The sequence below is a fragment of the Lytechinus pictus genome, chromosome 16 (assembly GCF_037042905.1).
Source record: "Lytechinus pictus isolate F3 Inbred chromosome 16, Lp3.0, whole genome shotgun sequence".
In the NCBI taxonomy this organism is placed as follows: Eukaryota; Metazoa; Echinodermata; class Echinoidea; order Temnopleuroida; family Toxopneustidae; genus Lytechinus; species Lytechinus pictus.
Genome location: NC_087260.1, coordinates 8,675,214 through 8,689,219, shown reverse-complemented (window position 1 = coordinate 8,689,219; position 14,006 = coordinate 8,675,214). Strand labels below are relative to the sequence as shown.

General features: G+C 38.9%; 1 protein-coding gene across 1 annotated transcript in view; it reads left to right on the top strand.

The window, feature by feature from the left end:
* Positions 1–13,776, top strand: part of LOC129279169 (BRCA2-interacting transcriptional repressor EMSY-like) — a 37,267-nt gene extending 23,491 nt beyond the window's left edge. The window contains exons 14-21 of the mRNA XM_064110914.1: positions 1,387–1,542; positions 3,006–3,514; positions 4,646–4,844; positions 5,480–5,624; positions 6,272–6,354; positions 7,430–7,509; positions 9,109–9,273; positions 9,693–13,776. Of these exons, the coding sequence (XP_063966984.1) occupies positions 1,387–1,542; positions 3,006–3,514; positions 4,646–4,844; positions 5,480–5,624; positions 6,272–6,354; positions 7,430–7,509; positions 9,109–9,273; positions 9,693–9,782 (1,427 nt within the window). The 3' untranslated portion in view covers positions 9,783–13,776. The remainder of the gene's footprint in view (positions 1–1,386; positions 1,543–3,005; positions 3,515–4,645; positions 4,845–5,479; positions 5,625–6,271; positions 6,355–7,429; positions 7,510–9,108; positions 9,274–9,692) is intronic.
* The last annotated feature ends 230 nt before the right edge of the window (positions 13,777–14,006 follow it).

Below are 14,006 nucleotides of genomic sequence, written 5' to 3'. Positions count from 1 at the left end.
TTCACCAGTCATTCTTAAAGTCGCTTTTAACTTACGAACAGCTTTATGAAACGGCCCCCAGGTGCCTTATTTAGTTACTTGCCCCTTGGCCTACACCCTTTTTGTCTTCTTACCATGTAGGATGAGACCAATGGTAAGAAGACAAAAAGGATGTAGGCCAAGTGGCAATTAACTAAATAAGGTACCTGGGGGCCGTTTCATAAAGCTGTTCGTAAGTTAAAAGCGACTTTGGTCTCGTCCTACATGGTCTAATCCTAGTTCGTCTACAAGCAGTTTATTTATCATTTGGTCTTATTAATATCGAGCCCATGTATCATTTTGTCCAATGTCCAGGGGGCCGTTTCATAAAGCTGTTCGTAAGTTAAGAGCGACTTTAAGAACGACTGGTGATCCTTTCTTGCGCGCTAGATCATCGCCAATGGTGTGTACTATTTACCACAATAAAGGATCACCAGTCGTTCTTATAGTCGCTCTTAACTTACGAACAGCTTTATGAAACACCCGCCAGGTGGGCTATGCCTATTTCGTCTTTGCGGACGCTTTCTACAACGTTGATAGTCCATGGAACATGCCGTCAAATCACAGTGGACAGATTAGTGGTCATTGTGAAAAGTTGGTAGACCGGGACAGCGCAACGTCTTAAGATTCGGACTTGGCGAAAAATTGCAAAAATGTTGTTTGTCCTGAGTCTTGTACTGACTGCACAGAAATGTTAGAGCTAACAATGAGCTAACAGAGACCCTGTTACAACCGGTAATGTGGCAGCCATGCCTTATGTACAACAATGCATTGCCTTCACATTGAAAGATGTGACTGGGCTTACTGTGAGGGCCCTGTTATTAGGCTAACAACGTTTCTGTGCGGCCGGCACAGCTGTTTTGATTCACTGATTTTCAACAAAGGCTGCCTTGTTATGAAGGGCTTTTGATTAAGGTTTCTTTGCATTATAGAAAGCATCTGTGTAGTGATTGCTAAAATGCCCTAATATCTACTTGGTCTAACACTCTGTGAACTGTTAATCCATTGACTACTGAATTCTATGATTCTCATATACGTTTGTACAGGGAAGGGTTAATGAATCAAAATTTAATTTGACAAAGTGCAAAATAATAAGTAGACAAAGACGATATTAGACCAACTGGAAATTAGACTAAATTATAGTAAGACAGTGCGTATAGGACCAAGTGATGGTTATACCAAATAGTAAGTTGGTTTAGCCATGATGGTGTTTAAATTAGACCATTTAAATAAGACTATATTGCAGAAGACCGAGTGGATATGAAGCCCTAATTCCCCTTGGTTGCATGTCAGAGTATGAATTCATAAAATCTGTATGAATTTGCCAGTGTTGGAATTTCCAAAGTGATTTTTTTTTCTTCCTTTCAGGCCGCGACCCCTCCCTTATTTTCCAATCCTCTGTCGGGAAGCCGAATACAGAATGGATTGAGTACGATGGGTCCCCCCCAGCCAGCCAATCCGCTTCCTCGGCCATCAAAGCTTTGCTTGAGATCAGAGGGCAGCCTTTACCCCCTGCTACTGCTGGTAAGTGTTCTCTGCAATCACTTCTATTCTATGTGGAGCGTTTGGTGGCCCAGTGGATTAGTCTCCGGACTTTGAAACGGAGGGTCATGGGTTCAAATCTCAGCCATGGCGTAGTCTCCTTCAGCAAGAAACTAATCCACATTGTGCTGCACTCAACCCAGGTGAGGTGAATGGGTACCTGGCAGGATTAATTCCTTGAATGCATGAGCGCTGAAAGGCTGCTTGAGCTAAAGCTGGGGTAATAATAATAATCACATCGCGCCTCGGAATAGAATATTTCTAGATAGATGGCGCTATATAAATGCCTATTATTATTATTATCCTATAATGGTGAAGAAAACTAATTCAGGGGGCCGTTTCATAAAGCTGTTCGTAAGTTAAGAGCGACTTCAATAACGACTGGTGATCCCTTCTTACGCGCTAAACCGTCGCCAATGAATATACCATTTACCACAAGAAAGGATCACCAGTCGTTCTTAAAGTCAATCTTAACTTACGAACAGCTTTATGAAACACCCACCAGGTCTTATTCCCAGACAGTTATGAATGATCTGAGTGACAGATGGACTGACATTCAATCGGACCTGTACTGTTAGATATCTGTGTCACAAATGGCTATCCATAGTTAAGCCGCAACTTCAGAATAAATTTTGAATGAATACTTGCCGACTGACCCTGATGTCCGTCATTCTTTCATTTTTTTAATACAAAAAATGTGTAGAAAAACTGGCCACCCTCGATCTCCATTTTACATGTATCATGTGCACACTCGGATATATGATCCATGTATGTGAAGAGTTCCTGCCACATGCACAAGAGCAATTAGATCTAGGAGTGTTCATGTAATATATTTATTTATTAGAACATATTTATTCAGGTACAAAAGATCAGCATAAAACTGTTTTTCATCAATAACCTGATGAAAACATAAAGAACAATAAAAATTATCATATCATACATGAAAATAAAGTCAAAATCTGAGTCAAGGATAACAACGCTTGGTAACATAAATAAACAAATATTTTTACTTAAATGATAATATGAATCAAACTGAAATATTTAAGTTATCAAAATGGAACAGTTACTAATTATAAAACTACTAATTGTATAATTTATTCACTGATAAAAAACACTGAAATGAAAGCAATGAATTAATTATGGCATTATAGGAAATATATAGAAAATTGAGTGAAACAATGACAATAAGGTATTAATGTACATGTATGTCTAAAACTATAAAATATCAAAGGGTTAAGATCATTACAAATAATAGCAAAGTGACATCAGTGTTAAAGAGGAATAAGGGAATTGTGTATATATATAATTATATTTGATTTAATGATATATAACCCCCCTCCAAAAAAAAAACCATGACTGACCCTATTTTTTTCCTGTTCATTATGGCAAACAGTAACTTTATGGTTGACCTAAGTTTGATATTTTATTTGTTTATCTGATTTCAGTGAAACAAGTTCCTTTCTCTGGAGTATCACCGGGCCTCCCGACGTCCTCAATGAGCAAACCGTCCTCAGTCACACGCAGAATTCCGTCATCATCACCATCATCGTCTTACGTCTCTGGCTCTGACAACACCAAAGACCTCTCTCAGAGTCTTAACGTAATCACCGTAGACCCCAAGACGGCATCGACAGCCGAACGTCTCGAATTCTCGTCCGATCAACTCTCGAGCGTCGTTGACCAGTTCGAGCAGTTCCTGGAGAGCGAGGAGGCGTTAGGGAGCGGGAAGCAGTCGTCCGAGGGAGATCCTGGGTTGAAGTCACCCGAACAGGGAGACCCAAAGGGGGTGGAGGACAGCTCTAAGATTGATCCGTTTGAGTTTGTAGAGGAGATCATCTCCAAGGAGTCCGAATCGAGCGTGCCGTCAAGGTCAAAGGTCAACTATGGGCAGGAGATACCTAAAGCAGCAGTGATGGACAGGGCGCAGGTCATAGGTCATAAGATCACACCCCAGGTGAGTGTCAGGATTTATGTTATTAAGTTTGATCCAAATCAGAGACAGATTAAAATGTGAGAGAAGGAATCTTGATAGGAATATTGCTACATATAGACTGATTGCCATAGGATTTCCTACCTCTAAGTGGTTTCTGCAAACATACTGAATAATGTGCTACTGTGTAAGATATGAAGGTAGCATAATAGGTATAATGATGTTGTAAGCTGCTAAAGCTTCAAACTTAAAACTTAAAATCCTTTTCCTGACTTTCAAGGCTGTCCATGGTGTAGCCCCAGATTACATGATTTCCCTAATAGAACAACGACGTCTGTGTCCTGGCTTGCGCTCATCTGGTACTGGTGTCACTCTTCACGTACCCTTCACACACCTAAAGGGATATGGAGACCGTGCCTTTTAATATAAATGCTTTGGATCTTCATCATCGAGATGGCCAGATATGTTATCCCGTTTAGTCGTCACATGAACACTTGCACATCAACATGGCGAGACACATTATCTTGCCAGGTTGACTTTACAAAAAGTTGTATGTCAACATGCTAAGATAACAAATCTTGCAAAGTTGACATTGAATTTTATGTCTCGACTTGGCAGGGGCAAGGGGGGGGGGACTCCCCGCCTTTGGGGGCAATTTTGCTCCCAAAATGCTCAAAAGTATCTTTGAAAATTAAAAGAAGAGTACTGAAAAATTCCCCTTCACTGCAGTATCAAAGCTTATCTGATTTTGTAGATTCAGGCAGGAAGTTGTGAAGAGTAGTCCCCCCCCCCAAAAAAAAAAAATTGCTATTTGCTTGTTTTATACATTGTGTCAGATTTCATTTTCCAGTGTCATGTTTTCAGTTTCTAGTTTTGTAAAGTTGGCAGCACTTATAAGGCTTTGCCTTTCTAGTTCCTTCCTCATTCGACATGAATATGTACTCGTTTTCAAACTTTCTCCAGATTTTGATCAATATTGCATTATTTTATGATTCTCATGTACATATGAATGAATGTAACTTGTAACTTGTTTTATTTTGTATTTTATGATGAATTGAATAAATATCAATCTAAACTAATCTAATCTAATCCAATCCAATCTAATCTAATCTAATCTTATCTAATCCATCCAATCTAATCTAATTATTCATTCAGGCGACACCGACAGCAGAGTCCGATCAACCATCGGTAACAAGCGTAGTGATGGAATCGGCATCATCCTTTGATATCACCCAAATGAATCTAGAGGATCTCTCGTGTCAGAGGATGAGAGAGGATGAGGACGACGATGAGGAGGACGATGACAAGAGAGGAGATGATCTGGGAAGTTCCAGTGAATTGATGTCATTCATGGGTAAGACTTTGATCAAAGTTGCTTACAAATATGATTATCCCTAATGGGGCTGGTCATTTTCGGCTGTTTTCTAGTTGGGGGTGGGGAGTGGGAGGGGGCATCTTGGCCACCAATTACCGTTACGTGCGCTCCGCAAAATTGGCATGATAATAGTTTGTGATTTAATCTGCAAAGCTGTATGAATAATTCTATTTCCGGAAATGATAAGATGTCTGTTATATGAATTAATTGTGCTATTTATGCACAATTTATGGTGGAGGGGATCTTGGCCACCAATCACATGAGCACCGCAAAAATGTGGACGATACTAGGGTGTGATGTTATCTACAAGGCTCTATGACTAAACTTTTTTTCAAAAATATTTTGATGTTTTTTTATATGAATTTAATTGTGTTATTTATGCATAAATCATACTTTTTTGCTGCATATAGCTCCTAGAATAGAATGCTATTTGTAAATATTCTTTGTAGCATTCCCAACAATAATTGTTTGAAAAAAAAATGGTTTTAAAATCAATATCTTATGTATTTATTGTTGTATGAATTTCTTTTTATTAAACCTCATATTTTTTTGTGCCAAATTTATTGTAGAACCATTTTGAAGCATAATCCTGAATATTCTTCATTGATTTTCAGATACCAGCAGTGGAGGGTCGGGCTCAGAGGGTGCTATTGGTCCAGATGGACTGCGGGTCAGCCGTCGGAAGCGGAAAGCGCCCACACCCATCGACGAAGAGACGGGCCCATCTAGCATGCCAAGCTGGGCAAGAGCAGCATGGAAGTAAATACAAAGTTTTTTGTTAATAATAATAATAATAATAAGAGGCATTTATATAGCGCCATCTATCAAGAAATATTCCATTCCCAGGCGCGTTGTTATTATTATTATGGCTGGGATTCAAACCCACGACCCTCTGTTTCAAGTCAGAAGACTAAGCCACTGGGCCACAACGCTCCACAAAGATGAATACCAGTTGTGGTAGTGGTTTCAAAATGATTTCATAAAGAATACAAAAAAAAATGGCCGCCCTTGTCTGTATGTATGTATAAAAAGAAATATGTGACAAAGGATTGTGGAAGAAATTATTTTTAAATGCTGAGAAATAAGTAAAACAAGTATGGGATTCATGTCAATTGTTGGATAATTTCCAAGCTATGATATAATAATGCACAGTCCGGGGGGGGGGGGGGGGGGGGGTGTTTGGTGGGGGGGGCACTCGATATTATATTTCTATGTGGGTGTGCCTCACAAAACCCTGAAAATATCGGGTTCTAACGAACATACTACAAGGGCAAAATACAGGCTTCTGGGAACTACATGTGAAATTATACCAAGGTTTGTTGTCAAAGCTTGTTGCTGAGGTGTGCTGCTGAATCTTGTGATATGTCTCGACAAATTCCTTTTTTCTTTTCTTTTTGCTCCCTCAGCTTATTGCAGAGAGTAATGCGTTTCCGGGGTGCCAACCGACCCAAAGGAGGGATCAACGCAGCATCATGGTTCACTAGACCTGGTAGATAAACCCTCCTATTGAATTTTGGGAAAAATCTGGAGGACATAGACCTACATGTACATTAATTCAGCTCAGTTCAGTTTAAAAAGTGTTCTTTCTTTCTTTCCTTATTTATTTATTTTTTAAATTGTTCTTTGGGCCTGATGATGCCATCATAAAATGATGACTGCCACATAATAAACTTTATAAAATGAAAATTAAATAATGTGACAATAGTAATTAGATAGAATGGGCAGTCAACCCAAACAAATTATAACCAGGGGCCGAAGCCACTTGTTCCTCAACTGTCTTTACTATTTTCCTTTAACTCTTTATCGGAGAAGGTTTAATAGATGGGGGTAATGTCTAAGCAATAATAATCAGTACCAATAGTGCAATATGGAAATGTAGATTCATAGAAGATATAAAAACAATTGCCATTATTCGTCCAGAATCAACTCAGCAGCCTCTGATGCCTTCTTGTCACAGGCTCGGTATTTCCATTAATTTCATAGACGTATAATGATTTTGTAGAACCATTTCATTTTGATATTTGCCTTTTTTATTGTAAGTTATATTGTGTTTATATGTCTGTATTATACCGTTTGTAAATTGAATGTAATTCAGCCTTTTGGATGCTATTTTTAGAGTAGACTTGATTTGTCAAAGTGATTTTAAAGGTAAATACCAGTTGTGGTAACGATCTCAAAATGAGTTAAAACGGAATCCAATGAAATTACTACCAAAGTGTTGGTACGTATAAATAACAATCTGTGCCAAATAGCTCTGGAATGAAACAGTAATTGCAGAGAAATTAGCAAAATAAGCTTGGAATTCCATCAAATGTTGGGTATTTTTTTAAGCAATATCAGTGCTCTGTCCCACATATGCTTTTCTGTGTAAGTGATCATCAGAATTATCGATTTTGGGCTAAGATTTCGTGATTTTACAAAAACAAGTTTACATTATTGTACCAGATCTAGATGTATGATAACATGTTGACAATTAGCCTTGATTTAAAAGACTTTCTCATGAAAGAATTGTTTGTTGCAACTACTATCTTTTACCTTTAAGCTATGTAACTGTTTCTTTCCAGTTGACCCTTCTGAGGCACCAGGATACCACAAGGTGATTAAGAAACCAATGGACTTTGGTACCATCAAGAGAAATCTAGAGGTGAGATATCAAAGCACTAAATGATAATAATTATATTATATTGGATGGCTCAGAATGGAATACCAGAAATATTCCAAGAGTTCGGGCAAATATTCCACTAATCGCAGATGAGTGGAATATTGGCCCTAACAAGTGCAATATTTCATGAAATAAAGCCATCCAATATAATTATTATCATCTACCCACTTCCCCCCCAAAAAAGAGGGAGCAATTTGGTTGAACAAGTCATAGATTACTTATCACATTATGCCATAATCACTTCATATGGGATCAGTTTTGGTCGTGCTCATTATGACATCATCAAGCGTAATTGTGCTCTATGATGCGCATTGCTTTGCTTTCATTGTTGTACGCGTTGTATATTTCACGCATTCGTGAATGCGCATTAAACTGAAATATGCTCTCATATTCAATAGCAAATTTTGTACAGGAGCCTATGGGATATTCGTCGGATTTCGGTCCTTTTTAGGGATACGCTCTGATACTGCAGGGGCAATTGATGCAGACCAAAATACATGTTTTTAATGCTTCGCTAGAACACTCTATATAGATGATAATAATAATGATTATACTTGCGTATGTAGTGCTTAACACTTACTCTATCTGGGCCCCATTGCATAAAAGTTACCATTATGGTAACTTTGCCATACAATGGTAACTTGAATGGAATCCCTGATTTTGATTGGCTGTTGATCATCGTTACCATGGTAGTTACCATAACTTTTATGCAACGGGGCTCAGAAGTTTCTAAGCGCTCTACAGTAATGCGGCATAATTACCCTGGCTTTAGCAGCGCGGCTGTTACCTGCACTGCATTTCAAGGAATGTATTCCTCGAGGTACCCATTCGACTCATCTGGACGGAGTGCAGCACGATGTGGGTGAATTTCTTGCTGGAGGAAAGCACGCCATGGCTGGGAATCGAACCCCACATCTCTCAGATTGAAAGACAAGAGTCATAACCACCAGACCACGACGGGGTGATTCAGTATATAGGGTTCTTGGTTTTGATCCAAATTATTCTTGATATGGCTATGTGGCAGGATGCGGGCCAGGGCCCCGTCTTACAAAGAGTTACGATTGATCCAAGCGATCGTAACTCTATGGAAATCCATCAGTGTCATGATTTTTTCTACAGGAAATTTGCAAAATGTCCTTTGTAAACAAAGGAAACCAGTCACAACACACCAAATTGTCAAGAAATCGATGACTTTATGGATATGCATTCATATCTCGAACAATTTTTAAAATAAACATGCATTTCATATGTTTACTTTGTTGGCTTTCCATAGTTGCGATTGATCAGATCAATCACAACTCTTTGTAAGACGGGGCCCAGGGGGGCGTTTCATGAAAGGACTCGTCGGACGTTTTATCCGACAAGTCCCATTTTATCAGACAGTTAACATAGTAACAGTACCTCTCAGCCAATCAACATCAGAGAAAGATGTCAGATCTGACAACTTGTCGGATGAAAATGTTGATGAAACACTCCCCTTGACTCATCAGGAGGAGATGCCTCCTCCAGCTGCTCGTTTGGTAGACTAGCTTTGTATTTTTTTTATTCCATAGCCGCTTATGACCTTTTTTTTTCCCTCAGGCTGCGACATACCAAGACTTTGCAGAGTTCCACCATGACATGATGCTGGTGAGAGGGAACTGTTTACAGTACAACCCTCCTGGGCATGCAGCAAGAAGAGACTGTGAAGAAGTCTTTCAATTCTATTCTTCGGAGTACTCCAAGACACTTGACAGATGGCAAAAGGTAAGAATCCTATTTTCTGTTGCCTTAAGCCTGGCTCCAAAGAGCCTTGGACACCAAAGCAAGGAGTCCTGGAAATCCCATTTCATTGCAATCCGATGTTCCAGATGTAGGCAATAAGTTTTGCAAAGTAGCCCCCGAAATAAAAATTACGTGCTTGTTATAATAACAAATGCACAGTTCTGTAACAAGTTTACCATCAGCCAATTGTGTCGAATGATTTCAGTTGCTTTATAAACGGTTATTGGAAGTTTTTATCATTATAAGAAGTTTTATGAAATGGGCCGCAGGAGGGGATTGAGAACTCTTGTGTGAATCTAGGTATTTGAGGTGCAGTTGGGTATATGAGTATGTTATAGAGAGATGATTTAAGGTAAGATCGCCTTCATATAATCGATTCTACTCCATTTCTTGTCTTTTAGCAACTTCTCTCGATGCCAAAGTCCCCTAAGAGAATACGAGCCGATCCGCCAGCTGCACTCCAGCCCCCAACACCAACACAGCAGCAGTGAGATCTTAACTTGACAGCCGGTATGTGGTGAAGAACATGTTTCCTGACTGAGTCTGGCTGCTTTAATAGCAGCTAGAGAACTAAGGACTTTCAATCCATTCCTAGGATGTCATTATGAGATAAATGAATGCCTTTGCTCAAGAAAACTGTAAGCCAGTTCATAGATCCTTTTCTGCGCCTGATCAGAAGAAGGTCATTTTAACTCGAATGGCGTGATGGTTTAATGTTCAAGGAGATGAGCACCAGCTTTCATGGTCCTTTTTCTACCTCCTGGGCACATCAGCAACAACACAAAAACTCAATTGCATACTCTTATTCTATACTTCCTACGCAACCTCCACACACCTCTCCAAAACCTACTTGGTAACTCTCCATGATTGCAATTTCGAGCCTTCAATGAATTATGGCCCTTCCAATGGTGCTGTTGATCTCCGATCTTAGTGGAGGAAGAACAAAGGAGAGAGAGAGATATCTTGATTATTCATATATTCTTTTGAATTGTGCTTTTCAGTGGATCCACTGGAAAGCACCCAATGTGTTCACTAACAAAAAGTACAGGTATAATAATAATAATATGCAATTCTTGTATAGCGCATATCACATTATGAATAATGTCTCTATGCGCTTCCAAAGGACTTGGATATTATTACCCCAGCTGTAGCTTGGCAGCCGTAATTACTAAGATTACAGCGCACACGCATTTCAAGGAATAAATTCCTGCCAGGTACCCATTCACCTCACCTGGGTTGAGTGCAGCACAATGTGGATGAATTTCTTGCTGAAGGAAATTATGCCATGGCTGGGATTTGAACCCACGACCCTCTGTTTCAAAGTCAGAAGACTAATCCACTGGGCCACAATGCTCCACAACAGCAGTATTTAACCGTTGGCCAAGTACATCATTGTAATATGCGAATGCATTCAAAAGTAGAAATGCAACAATAAAACGTTCATTGTTCATTGCTGTGCTATTCTAGTCACCTGGTCTATGCAATTTCTGCATCCTTCTATATCAGACATGCTTACATAATATCTTGCTTTGAGATGTGCCCGTCCTAATGAAAGAATGGAAACTTGCCTATTAGGTAACTATGAACTGGTCTATGGCATTGAACTTACATGATTGAGGAGCCGTGGTGTAGTGGTTCTGTCTGAATCTTGCCTTGTAAACAGAGGGTCGTGTGTTTGAATCCCACCGCGGTCTGGCGTCCTTTGGCAAGGCGTTAATCCACACTTTGCCACTTTCGACCCAGGTGCCAAATGGGTACCCGGTAGGATGTAAAAGTAATTGTAGCTTGTCCAGTACTGTGTGCGCCTCACCGGCGACTGACTGGAATACTCCCCAGGGAGTGGAGGATGTGCATACATTGTGTGCGGGAATGACTGATTGAATCCGATGACCGGGGTAATAATATATATCTGTAAAGCGCTTAGACACATCGTTCCGATGTATTAAGCGCTATGTAAAAGCGGATTATTATTAATTTTTTATAAAAGTTCAGTGACTGTAACTGTATTGGAGGTAGATTATGATGATATAATGAAAATTAACCTTGGTTTTACAGACTTCCTCATGAAATCGGTGTTCATTATATCCTACATAAATTAAATCATGCATGCTGATTTGTTTAAATAGCATCATATGGCCAAACATATCGTTACTATTTTTGTGATGATGTTGATATTGAAACGACCACTGAAGAAAAATTGCTATTCCGTGACGTCAATGATGGAACAGTGCACTATTCCATCATTGATGTCACAGATCATGATGGCGCAAGCACTAATACGCAATCCGCGCACTGAGCGTGTGGCTTCAGGAAAAGTAGGTCAGTCAGATAAAAAAAAAAAAAGTACAAGAACTAGATTGTCAAAATCTGTTGCTCTAAATTTTTAAAGTAGGATATAAAACAAATATACCAGGCCTTTATTTTGAAAGTGTAGAAGGAATTATTTATCCTCGGTTGTACCGGCAAAGTTACTATTTTCCCCATGGGGGCTTCGCACCTCGTTAAAAAATAGTAATGCCAGTCCAACCTCAGATTAATAATTCCCGCTATACTTACTCAAAGCCTGGTATATGTACAGTTGAGGCCAGAAGTTTACATACACCAATGAAATTCAAAGAAAAGTTTACACTTACCAAACGTAACTCAAATTTACAATATGTTTTAAAATATTTGTGCTGTCATGACGAATTTGATTTTAAAAAAAAATGAGTATGTCATGCCCCTTCATCACATTGCTTTATCAGGAGCTGAAAGATATTTAGGTGTCATTTATGCTCCCAAAATCTTCATATTTTAAACAAATTAAAAATAAAAACTTGACAAAAACAATTCATATTTGTGCTAGTTACTTCTCAACACAAACATTTTAGATCACATTTTTTGTTCAGTGGTTACATATCATGATAGAAAATACAATATAAATCATAGATTTGACATTTATGTATTTCTATGAAACAATGTTTGAAAATATATTAACAAACAACAGAATACATTTGGCATGAATATTAACTTCTTTCTTCAAAGAAATTTCCACCCGAAATATACCTTGATTCCAACGACATCCCAATCATGTGAAAGAGCTTAATATGCTCTTTCATTTGATACCAAATTTGTCATGGTAGTATTTATATTTCTGAAGATATAGTAAATTTACAATGTTTGGCAAGCGAACAAATTTCACTGAATTCCATGGCCCGTATTCTGAAGTCGGGTTTAACTTAAACTCAGGTTTAAAGTTGTGGTCTAAGTATGGGAAGCCAAAAGTATCAACATTTTTATTAAGTTGTATGTTTCATATGTTTACTGTGCTCTTTCCTGATTCTTCGATGGTGAAGACAATCATCTATTTATACTTCCTACACAATTATGAATGATTTGAGAGCCGAATGAGTTGAAAGTATGATATCTGTACTGTTAGTGATTATGTAACAATTGGCTGTCCATACTTAAACCACAACTTTAAACCTGAGTTTAAGTTAAACCCGACTTCAGAATACGGGCCTAAGGGTGTATGTAAACTTTTGGCCTCAACTGTATGTATTGTAACTGCTTTCATTTATCTTTAACTTGCGTGGTTCAATAAGGAGTAAGATAAAGAGAGGTGTTTGCAGGAGTTCGACCCATCCAAGATATCTGTAGGAGTGATTGATATCCAGGGGCGGTATTCTGAATATTGTCTTTTCTCCACATTTTGTCTTTTCCCCAGAGATATCATGACAGAATGGGTATACTGGTAGATGTCATAACTTTTGTCATAAAAATTGTCATAAATTCTGACCCTTCTCTTTAGCACCAATCAGAAATATGCGGTTCTTAAACGATACATGTATGACAAACTTTATGACAAGGTCGAGCAGTCATAAATTTTGTCATATCTTTTAGTACCAGATATCCATATACCCTGCTGACTCAATATCAAGCATACAATTATATTTGATTAGATTGTGGTATTAGTTTCACTCATCATCCATGACTATTTTCAAAATATTTGTTCATGCTAAAATTAGGTAGGCCCTACATTTTAATTCCTCCTTTTTTCCTCTGTTTTCCCTTTTTTTCTATCTCTCTTCTAAAAATCCTTCACAGCTCCCTGTCTCTCTTTGTAATTAAGCACATCAATATATGCGCTTATTATGCGCTTAATTGAGGATACGCCCACGTGCCACCGGGCCTCCTATTGGTTAGAAGGGCTCCCACTGGAAACTAACGGTGAATTTTATTGGTTTGCCTCCGAAAAGATGGGCAGGAACTTAGAGAGATATGACAGGGAAATGACAATGTTCAGAGTACCGATTTGTGACAATCAAAGCAGTGTCACATCTGGAAGAGAAATTATAAAATTTATGACAAAAGTTATGACAGTGTTCCATACCACCCCTGGCAATCATATATTCTTATGCATCATGAGGAACTAGTGATTTGAACAGTCCCATATTCACTTGTCAATTTGTATCATAAATGTAAATATATGCCAATTGAAAGCAATTACAGCTGTGTAAATGTTGATTTTCTTTATTGTCCGACTCTTTGGAATCGCCCACGCCACAATGTTCCCTTATATATTGCCTGTTACTGACGGATGTGCAGGATATCGTGTGTGGGAGAGAGAGAGAGGGGGGGGGAAGGAAAGGGGGAGGGGGAGAAGGAAAGGGGGAGGGGGGAGAAGGAAAGGGGGAGGGGGAGGGGGGAGAAGGAAAGGGGGAGGGGGGAGGGAA